This window comes from Podarcis filfolensis (genome assembly GCF_964270895.1).
Source record: "Podarcis filfolensis genome assembly, chromosome: 8".
In the NCBI taxonomy this organism is placed as follows: Eukaryota; Metazoa; Chordata; class Lepidosauria; order Squamata; family Lacertidae; genus Podarcis; species Podarcis filfolensis.
Window position 1 is genome coordinate 86,155,220 of NC_139611.1, and position 11,146 is coordinate 86,166,365.

Sequence of the window (11,146 nt, forward strand, 5' to 3'; positions counted from 1 at the left end):
AAGCAACATTGTAAACTTGCTCCAGGCAGAGCCTGACCAAAGAGCAAGGCAGAATAGGAGTTGCAGCACCATGGAGAGCTCAGACTGAGAAGCAACAAATAGCTAAACATTTTTAAACCTCTCCCAGGTTCTGCCCACTTGTAGAGAACTTAGTTTCTTAAGATTGGTGCCTCTGCTTTCTTTCTCACACTTGGTGCAGTTCCTGTGAGGTACTAGGGGAGGCATTTGGGTCATTTGTGAAAGGCACCTGTGAGGGTCCTGGTCCTGGTTGTGGTTCTACAGTCCCTGATGCTCTGGGAGGTTGTGCTGTGTGCTTCTATTGGTCAGGCTCACTCAGACCCCTGAATGTGGTCTGGCTCCTTAGCTGGCACTGCTGCTGCTTCTAACTCTGTGTCTTGACCACTTGAAATATACTCGGAGTCAAGAGTTGATTTTATGCTCTTCATTCAGCTCATAGTGGTGAGAAAGAATAAATGTTTCCCCAAAATATCTGCTTTATATACATTATTTACACAATGGGCCCCACGTGATTGGCTAATTCCGGGATTCTCCTGTAGGGCAATCAGGTTGTGGATTCACTTCCACCTGGGTGGCTCCTGTGGACCAATCATACTGCTGCAGTGTTCTAGGACCAATCAGACTGCTGCATTCTGGATCCTATTGTTCTAGGACCAATCAGACTGCTGCATTTTGGATCCTATTGTTCTAGGACAAATCAGGCTGCTGCATTTTGGATCCTATTCAACTCAGTACATAACACCACTGCTGTGTAGGAGTGCAAATATCCAGAGTGTGGGGTTCAGGTGGGATTGCTATGAGGAATTATGACACATGGAGCAAGCCATTGTGTCCGCAATGAACGCATTGCGTTGACTGGGTTTAATTCATTGACAATAATTTCTGATCAAATCCCACAGCCTCTGCACCTCAGGCATTTGCTTTCTCTATGCCTGACAGGCACGTATCAGCATTCTAAGCACACAGGCCAGTTGTTCATCAGGCATCCTGGGTCATAAAGATAGAAGGTAGCTTTGATGTAGTTTGTTAATCGTTCACAAGGAGATGGTAAATACTACCTACCCTTCCTCTCCTGTTTATTGCTGTTTATGGCCTCTGGAGTTTCCTAAAAGCATTCCTCCTTGCTTCTTCTTTTATTTACTCTGAATTACATATGCACGCTCAAGTAGGAAATTAGCTCTTTGTAGTTTTAACTTTAACTTTGTCCCACGTGGGGTTTTTTGAAATGCTCAGAAGAAAACTGATTGGTTCTTACGAACACTGTGTAAAAAGTTCTTTTGTGAATAAAACGACCTGGGCCGAGGGGAAGGGAATTACTATTATACACACCCATAGCTGTCAGCTTACAGATTTGAAAATAAGGGACCAGCAGCCCTGAAAATAAGGGACCAGCAGCCAAAATAAGGGATTTTAGTCAACCAGCAGCCAAACGAAGCCTCAAGCAGTGGTTCCCACAGCGCAGCAACCCGGCAAAGGGGATGCAGCAAGGAAAACCACCGTCACCTCTCCGCTGGGAAGCGCTGAGCAAAGGCGAGTCCCCAGGCAACGTGGCCGATTTGATTGGCACAAGGAATGCAAGCTCCACCCCCCAGTCGTTCTTAGACTCTTTATTGGGTGAGCAACGCAGCCAAGCAACACAGTTGGAGCCTCCCTCCTCCTTGGCCGACAGGGAGGGAGGAAGAGGAGCTGCTTCCTTTGAAACCCGGGAAATTTAAGGGACATCATCGATAAGGGACATCAGCGGGACATGGTGCTGGGATAAGGGACTGTCCCGCCAAATAAGGGGTGCTTGACAGCTATGTACACACCCCTCCCAGAGTCTTGCTGGTCAAGCCTCTGTGTGCATTTTATCAGAGTCCAATCCTTCCTTGCTTTGGGAACGCTACACTGCTGGTCTTTGGGGTAATGACAGGGCCTCACCTGATGCTGGCTGCCCTGCATGCTGTGCCTTGAGCAGATTAAGAGAAGTGGCATTATTCACAATCTCATGCTGGAAGTCCTCCCCCTCCCCTCCAACATACCTGTCCCCAAGAGGTGGCAGTGAACTGGAAGATTTCCAGCGAAGTGCTGAGCAAGAAGAGGAACTCCTTATCTTCGTATTCAAAGCGGTTGCCAAAGGCGATGGAGCTGATGACGTTGGACACTGAACGGCTCAGGACGTAGGTGGGGTCAAAAGGCGCACCTAGAAATTTATATATATTAACAGTAACTAAGTGTTTTATATCTCGTCGTATTAAGATGCCTAGGTATTTAACAGATTCAGAACAAATCCGAAATGGATATTCCTTTAATGAATGTGCAATCAAATTTTTGACCTACTGGCATCAATTCCAATTTGTGTTTTTTAAAAATTTATTTAATTTTCCAGTTCAATTTTTTTTACAATCAATTAAAACAAGATCCCAAAGAATCTCCAAGACTTCCCTCCTCCCCTTTGTGGGTCCTTTAGTTAACCATTTCCTCCTGCATCTTTTATAATAATCCAAATCTTTTTCATCTCCATTATATCCAAAATTCAACATTAAATTGCAAGTGTTATTCCAATCAATTCCAATTTGGACCGGTTAATAGAATATTAAAATATTTGTATCAACATTAATCAAAGATATGCTATAGACTGATAACTTGCACACTGTGTATGATCTTTATCTGGTTTGGGAATAACTGTAATATAAGCTTGACTACATATTGTTGATAAAATACCTTCATCAAGTACCTCATCATACAATTGATGAAGTTTTGGTACCAATAGATCTTATACCATTCAATAGCGATTCCATCCAATCATTGTGTTTTGCCACTTGGCATTTTAAGAATAGTTTGTTTAATTTTTGCCTCTGATACAGTATTGGGGTTAATAGCATTTGTTTTTGTATTAAAAACTTCCCTAAAGAGGGCTGCCCTCAGATGCCTTCTAAATGTCAGGTAGTTGATTATTTCCTTGACATCTGGTGGGAGGGCGTTCCACAGGACGGGTGCCACTGCTGAGAAGGCCCTCTGCCTGGTTCCCTGCAACCTCACTTCTTGCAGGGAGCGAACTGCCAGAAGGACCTCGGAGCTGGACCTCAGTGTCTGGGTGGAACGATGGGGGTGGAGACGCTCCTTCAGGTATACAGGACCGAGATATTAATTGATCATTAATATCTATTGAGTTTTTATAATTTTGTCAATTTTAATACTTGGATCACTTGGGTCACATTTTGCTATTGTGTATCTGGCTTATTTTGTCCGAGGGAAGCAGGGACTGGCACTTTTAGCTCCTGCTCCTTGCAATCTTGGGGATGTCCAATATACAACTGGGAATCAAATGCCGCAGTGACAAGGTTCAGATTATCAGCGTTCAAATGCCCAGATAACTGTCCAGTTTCTAACTATTACCTGTAACTCATTAAGCAGCAATTCTTGAAGGTACCAAAACTGAGCTCACTTTTTGTTTCCCTCAGGGATTCCAGCAGGAAGTGGGTCTCCTCCAGGATCCTTTCTTCGACGGATCTCTTTCCCATCCCAAAATTCCTCAGCGTCATGATGGAGAATCGGCGTAGCTGCTTGGCCCGTTCCCCGTTACTGAAGGCAACTCCTGAGAAGCAAAGGAGGAGTAAAGGGAAGGAGGAACAGGAGAAGGTGCACTCAGTGGGAATGTGGCTGAAAACACACAGTGATAGAGATTCCCCCTGCAATGAAATCTTTGTTGACTGGTTTTTAAAGTTGCAATTTCAGCAATTGGAAGAACATTCTAAGTGTAAGTGGTCCCTCTCATTCTCTCTCTCTCTCTCTCTCTCTCTCTCTCTCTCTCTCTCTCTAACTCCTAGTGGTGCAGCAATAAAACTGCTAACACATTTGCAAAGCTAAGGAGTCTCTCTCTCTCTCGTGTGTGTGTGTGTGTGTGTGTGTGTGTGTAGACAGTTGAGGTATTTAAGAGTGGGCAGGAGTGTTGGATTTCTGTTATGCCACTGTGCAGTTTTTGGAGTCACAAGACTCTGTTTACATTCCAGACTGTTGGAAGTCTCACGGGAGATGGGTGACGGATGTTGATGTTACTGGTTTCCTGTTTCTTTGTGTTGTTGTTCACTGACTCTCACAGAGAGCAGATGCATATTCTTTTCTGTCCTGTGTAGCTAGAAATAAACGTAGCTATGTAGCACATATTTCTCGGCTCCTTCTACTGTTTGGATACTCTGTGTAATGGAGGAGCGTGCCTGAAGCCTCATCAAAGGATTAGGTTGTTAATCACCGTCGGAGCAGAGGTCGTTGGATTCTGAAGATAGTACGTCGTGGGGGAGAGCCATTTCAGCTCGGTCGTAAGGAACCTCCGACAGGGAGCACAATAGAGGAAAAGACACAGCCGACAATCAGCTGATGGAAGGCACATGCAAAGCCCAGAGCTTTTTCCAGGCACGATCATCTACACTTGCAAAGCAACTAAATTACATCACTGGTCCTCTACTTGGCTTTGAATATTAAAATGCAAATCCCATCTCTTCTATGACCACTGTCGGAGGAAGAGGAGTAAAGACACAAGATTTACCCACTTTGGAAGAATGGCAGATGAAGATGATGGACTATATGGGATTGGCAGAAATGACTGGCAGAATCCGGGACCAGGGAGAAGAGGCGGTGGAAGAAGATTGGAAGAAATTTAAAGACTATCTACAGAAATATTGCAAAATTAATGAATGTTAGAATGATGTTGGATAGAAATTAAGTGGTTTCCAGCTGTAATGCTTTAAGAATATGGAAGAAGGGTATAAATAGGTAAAAAATAATAATAACTAAAATGGTGTTGGATTGGAAATAAGTGGTAATGAAAGAGGGTAAGGATTTGCTGATTTGATTATTTAAATGGGAATACAAGAAGGGGAGGTGTGAGGAAGTCAAAGAAACAAGCAAATGAGTTTTAAATTATGAAAAAGAATTGTTTTTAATTTTTTGTATCTTTTTGTGTGTGTGTTTACTCTTATTTTTTTTCTTGTTTTTTTATTATGTGTTTTTGCATATCTGTTTTTTGTAAAATCTTAATAAATATTTCTTAAAAAAAAAAGGAGTGTGGGGGGAGTGCACTGCCCGCAGCAGTGCGATCCTGGTGGGGTGCCATTGCGGCTGCCCCCACTCTCGTGCTGGGTACCATGTCCCTGCAGGCAGCATGCCACACCCCCAGGACGCGTGCCACGCCCTTGTGGCAGCGCACCACGCCCCCAGGATGCACGCCATGCCCCCGGGACACGTGCCAGTCCTGCCCCCGCCTGCTCTCCGCCCCCCGGTGCTGGAGCATGAAGCTCCGCCACTGTCTATGACTCGTTTTAATTGCCTAGAGAAACCCTTTCTCGGACCACTTTTCTCCACTGAAAAATGGGTATTCAAAAATCTTCTTCATAGGACTGCATGAAGGACCATTGCTAAATGTTGGGAGACATTCTGCACGGAAACATGTGTATACCTTTAAGAAGTTTCTGGGTTAATTGGTTGCAGCTGACCATGGCTACAAAAGGAAAAAGCTGCGTTTTGTAGCCTGCCTGCAGGGATAACGCCCACCAGAGTTTCTGTTTGTTGTTTTGTAATAAAGTCTTCATTTTAGTTTTGGTTTTACACCTATGTCTCCTGGAGTCACAGTCTGTCCTCTGCCACCAGTTGAAAATCCCCCTCCAAGCAGCTGGCTGTGTGAAGGCGTCGGCAGGGAGTGTCTGTTTGAGACCAGGAGCCGAACATTTCTTCAAGCCACGTGTGAGTAAAGTGGAAAGCTGAAAGCTGGGTGGAGCCATGGCTGGACTTGGAGCTGGAGGTCAAGGGGGAACTTCCTATTTTCCAGTAGAGAAACTGGGAGAGTCCAATTATACGTCATGGAGTTTACAGATGCAGGCGTTTTTAAAGAAAGAACAATGTTGGACTGTTATTGTTAACCCTCCTGTAAAAGATGAGGATGAAGAAGTAGATGAAGCAGACCAAAGGCTGGAGGAGAAAGCCTATGCCAATTTAATTTTGAGTTTAGAGAAGTTTCAGTTATCTCATGTGCGAGACCTTGAAACAGCAAGTGAGATTTGGAAAGCACTGAGAGCGATACATATTAGAGACACTGCTGGCAGCAAAATTACTCTAATGAGAGCTCTGTACCGAGCCAGACTAAGTGAGGGCGAATGTGTTTCAAAACACCTTCAAATAATGCGTGATTTATTTTCACAGTTAAATGAACCTGGGGAACATTTTTCTGAACAGAGAAAGGTTTATATTGTTCTGTCTTCACTTCCTGAGTCATGGGACAATTTAGTGATGACTTTGGAGGCAATTCCAGAAAGCCAATTAACAATGCATTTCTTAATTGGGCGTTTGCTTGATGAGGAGAAAAGACGCCATGAGAGGAAGGCCTCACCGTAACTCCAGAAATGGGAGGCAGTCCAGTAAAAGATATGCAACTGATGAGGAGCGGCAGCCTAAAGAGGTTGTTGAGGAAGCAGCTTTCAGAGTCAGAAGATGCTATCGTTGTGGGTCAACTAAGCATTTAGTACGTCAGTGCACTGTGTTTGTGGGAGAAAACACAAGAAAAGGGCGGCCTGTGTTTGCTGGGAAGCGAGGAGACAGGAAGAGTCGAGTCCAGTATGTTTCTGCAGCAGTTTGAGGCACCAGTCACAACGTTGGACAGGACTGGATTTTAGACTCAGCAGCGACAAACATTTTTGTTAAGTCTGCACAAAGTCAGCCTTGTAAATCTGTAAATGTAGTACTAGCTGATGGAACAGTGCATGAGTCAGCTGGAAAGGGTAGTGTGAATATTAACTGTTTAAGTACCAAGTTTACCAATGTTTTATGTGTACCAAGTTTAGAAAATAATTTGCTTTCAGTTACACTAGAAAATTGCCAGTAAAGATGCACTCTGGCCAACGGTTGCCCAAGAAGAGCTACTCACCGTAACCCCTGAAAATCCAGTCAAATGCGGATTGCTCTCCACGGCCGCTGAACTCTTCGGCTTGATTCACCAGGGCCTCCTTCACAGCATCGTATCCACACAAGACCACAACACGGCGGGGCCCTAAGTGGATGGTGTAGACAGGACCATATTTCTCATGAATCTGTGAAGAGAGGGGGAGGGCATTGTGTGAAATCAGATGGACAGATGGAGCAAACAGGTTGGTTTTCAGGAAGACAAGCAAGATTAAAAACTGGCTATCCTCCCTAGCATTAGCTGACCCAGAGCTATTTTTCTAGAAAAAGAGGTGCATGCCCTTCAACATTTCTCTGATGGAAATAGGGACATCCCATTCCATAATGATAATTTTACTATTTATACCCCACACATCTTACTGGGTTGCCCCAGCCACTCTGGGCGGCTTCCAACATATATAAACACATAATACATAGCTAGCCAGTGGTGGGAATACTGCTTTGTTAATTGTTTGAGTATTACTAATGTTGTTTCTTACCGTTCTAGAGGCTGGTGTGTTGTTGTTTTTCCACAAACTGTATCTTACACGAAATGTTAGCTCATAATGTGATCCCCCCTTCCGCTGCCATGGCATTACATATGTGCATATATATTTCTTTAATCTAAGTTACTTGGACACTCATGCCCAAATACCTCTCTTTGGTGGGAAGTCTCCATTTTCACCTACCAGGTAGAGCAGGTTCTGCTGGGTGTGAGATTTCTAATTAATTCTTAAGAAGAGAATAGCTGGATTTCTTTGGGCAGTGCACTATTCATTTCTTGGTTAAGTTTGCCTGCAACTTTCCCTTTAAGGAGCCCAAGGCTGTAACTGAGCATGGTGTGAACCATGTGAAATAATAAGCCAGGCTGAAAGGACTCCCACCAGGAGGTCCAGCGCTGGGCAGTCTCCTCCTCCCTTCAGCGGCTTCCTAGGTCCGGGCTTTGTCCACATGTGCGCCAACTTCAGAGATGATGAAAAGGAAGAAAGGTGTGCCACAGCCTGATGAAACTGCTGGTGTTGCAGTGAAGCATTTACCTGGACTTACATGTAGCGGCTGCAATAAATCTCTGAAGCCATTTGTAGGGGAGAAATTAGGGTTCAGTCCACGTGATAATGCACAGTCCTCATTCTCACTTTCTGAAACAGAGCTGCCCCTTCAAAATTGAAACGTTTTTGAGTCGGATGATGCAGTCCTCCACCCCCACCCCCACCAAGAAAATGTGAGGATAAGTACATATATTAGGGGAATGTGTGCACGAAAATGTTCATAGGATCGAAAATAACATTGGAAAATCCTCAATATCTGGAGGAATTGCTAGGGGGAAATGTTTATTTAAAAGAAATGCACACTAAAATGCTGACTAATTTTCTTGAGGACTTTCCTTGAAAAGAACCACCAGCTGATGTGAAAATGAGACACAAGAAAACCTAAGATTATGGTCAAGAAACAGTGGGATTCTCTAAATGAATATTTACAAAACCAGGGCTCAGTTACCCAAATTTGGTTGTGTTTAGACTAATCTTGTGAAAAATATAAAGAATGTGAAAAATTAAGGAAAACCTATAGGAAGGATATGAAGAACAGAGGTTATGGCGGCTGAAGTATAAAAGACATGTGGCGTAAACAGTGGAAGTCTTTTTAAAACATTTTAATTAAAGCTGATATCTTGCAAGATGGAAACATATAGCCGTATGCAAGCATAGATCCTTCCACTTAGGCAGAAATATAAAGAGAGAGAGAATAAAAAGATGGAGAATGTGATGGAAGGAGATGATGAGTCAACTGGGAGAGAGAGAAAGAGAAGGATGAGTGGGTAGATAGATAGGTGGGAGTGACCTTCATTAATCAACAGTATTTAAGAATGATTTTATAATAACAATTTAGAGAATGGCAGACTGTGCTCTGATACATGATAGAAAGTTACCTTCATGAATGAACGGTACATATCGCTTGTGTTGACTTGGAGCAGGTTCCCGATGAAGGGGAGGGGAGTTGGTCCAGGTGGCATCTGGCTTTTGCGGTGCATCTGCCGCCATGTTGAGAGGACCATCAGGCAAGAGAGGCAGATGACCAGGAAAAGGGTTCCTGCTCCCAGGAGATCCATGGGGAGGTTGCGGGTGGCCTGTGGAGCTCTGCAGGCAATGTGTTGCTGACCAGCTGGGAAGAGAAAATACCTGCGGAGCCTGAGTTGAGCCTGTTACATACCTTTGGAAGAACCTCCTCTTTGAAATTGTGCAACCTGTTTACTCTCTGCTCAGGGTCTTCTTTCAAGTCAAGAGAAGACCTTCCAGAGCAAAGTTCAGATGGACAGATAGTGGAGACAGGGAGTTGCCTGTCCAGGTCTGCACCACCACGGGAGCTTCAAGGAGTCCCAGAGTCAAGCACAATTCTCTCACCTCATTTCTCAGAATTCTGTATCATTTAACAGGGTCTCTGCTGGTGTAAGACTAAGAGGAGTGTAGCAGAGGAAAAGGGTTGCTGCTCTGAGGGGACCCATGGGGGGGTTGCGGGTGACCTGCAGAGCTCCGAGTAGCTGGGAAGAGAAAGTGCCCAAGCAGCCAGAACTGAAGCTCTTATATAAATTTTGCTGAAGGATCACATCCCCTTTTGGAGTTATTCCATCTCTCTCTCCAGCCTCTCTATCCAGTTGGGAGGGGGTGTAGAGTTTGTGTTCTGGGCATTGGGCAATAAGGACAGATTAGAGATTCTGCTGGCTACCTCGCTGGCTGGCAGCCTACCTGTCTGAGCTGAGACAGCTGGCTTGTGCTGGTCCCGGGGGGGGGGGGTTACCGTGCAGCGTGGTCTGAGTCCGGTCCTGGGTCGAGGGTCTGGAGGCTGTCTGTCAATGGCGAAGCGGGGTCCAAGGCAAGGAGCCGGGCGTGGTCAGGAACTCCGGAAGAGCAGGTCAGGGTGCTGGCAGAAACAGGTTTCCCGCAACTTGGGACTGGGGCTGGCTGGCTTTTATCTGCCCCGAGGCATAGGGCGGCCCCGGTCCACAGGTGACTCGCCTCTCCTGGCCTGGAGGCGAGCACTCCCCCTGTGAGAACTTAGTTCCCTCCGCCTCTCTGCCCTGAGCCTCTGCAGCTCAGGAGAGGCTGGAGGGTTACTGGACCCAGAGGCAGCTTCACCTTCCCCTGACAGGGCTGGGAGAGGAGCACCTGCAGGCAACAGGTCCTCAATCACCTCCGGAGCCAGAGTGGATTCATCTGGTGTCTGCTCCTGAGGATCCGGCACAGGTGCGGGCTCTTCAGATTCAAGCCCCTGCCCTGGCTCAGCCGGCCCTGGAGGCGGGGACTCCTGTGCAGGCTGGGATTCTTCAGGTTCAGCCTCTGAATCAGATTCCCAGGCCATCACATGGCCTTGGAGGTGGGGTGGAGGACTCCTAGACTGCTTGTGTTGGAAGACTTCAACACCCATGCCAAGGTGACTGACTCTGGGGTAGCTCAGGGCTTCAGGGCTGGCATGGCGACCATGAGAATGTGCCAACCTCTCAGCAGCCCAATGCATGTGGTAGTCCACATTCTGGACCTAGTTTTCTCAACTGGGCATGAAGAGTGTGATCTGAAAGTGAGGGCTCTAGACTTCATTCCCTTGTCATGGTCAGTTCATTTCCCATTGAGATTTAGGCTTTCAGGACCCTTCATCTTGCGCAGAGGCAAGAAACCTATGAGGATGGTTCTGGGGCAGTTTCTGACTGATCTGACTGGTAGTGAAACAAGAGGAAAGGTTAGTCTTGGGGTTTTCTCAATTTGAGGTGTAGCATAAAAATGACCTCTCACAGGCTATCTATTGGTTGCAAGAAAAACTTGCAATATGCTAAACATGTGACACGAGGTTTAGCTTATTTATGACAAAAGTATTTTGAGAAGGGAGCAATGTGAAATAAATACTACCTTGGTAGATATTTTAAAGATGCAACACTGATGGCTTTCTCAAAAACAAGGCAAAAATCGAAAACCTGGGATGAAAGATGAGTTATTTGCTTTCTATAGTCAACTTTATAATTCATTAAAAAAATCCATCTTGGGAAGATATCTTAGATTTCTTGGATAATTTGAATCCTAAAGAAATATTCTCAAACAGAAATGGATCCAGTGACAGCAGAATTAATGGATTATATCCAGAAAGCTAAGAAGAATAAGTTTCCAGGAATGGAGGGCTTTGGAATTTAATTAAGCATTCCAGGAAGAACTAGTCCCATTTTTGAAGGAGCTGT

At 45.2% G+C, this 11,146-nt stretch overlaps 1 protein-coding gene across 1 annotated transcript in view; it reads right to left on the bottom strand.

Annotated features, from left to right (window-relative positions):
• The window catches only part of LOC310768733 (cytochrome P450 2A13-like), a 53,050-nt gene extending 42,362 nt beyond the window's left edge, over positions 1–10,688 (bottom strand). The window contains exons 1-4 of the mRNA XM_083627446.1: positions 8,855–10,688; positions 6,914–7,076; positions 3,446–3,595; positions 2,040–2,200 (exon numbers count right to left, since the gene is read on the bottom strand). Coding sequence (XP_083483572.1) covers positions 2,040–2,200; positions 3,446–3,595; positions 6,914–7,076; positions 8,855–9,034 — 654 coding nt within the window. The 5' untranslated portion in view covers positions 9,035–10,688. The remainder of the gene's footprint in view (positions 1–2,039; positions 2,201–3,445; positions 3,596–6,913; positions 7,077–8,854) is intronic.
• Positions 10,689–11,146: the final 458 nt, after the last annotated feature.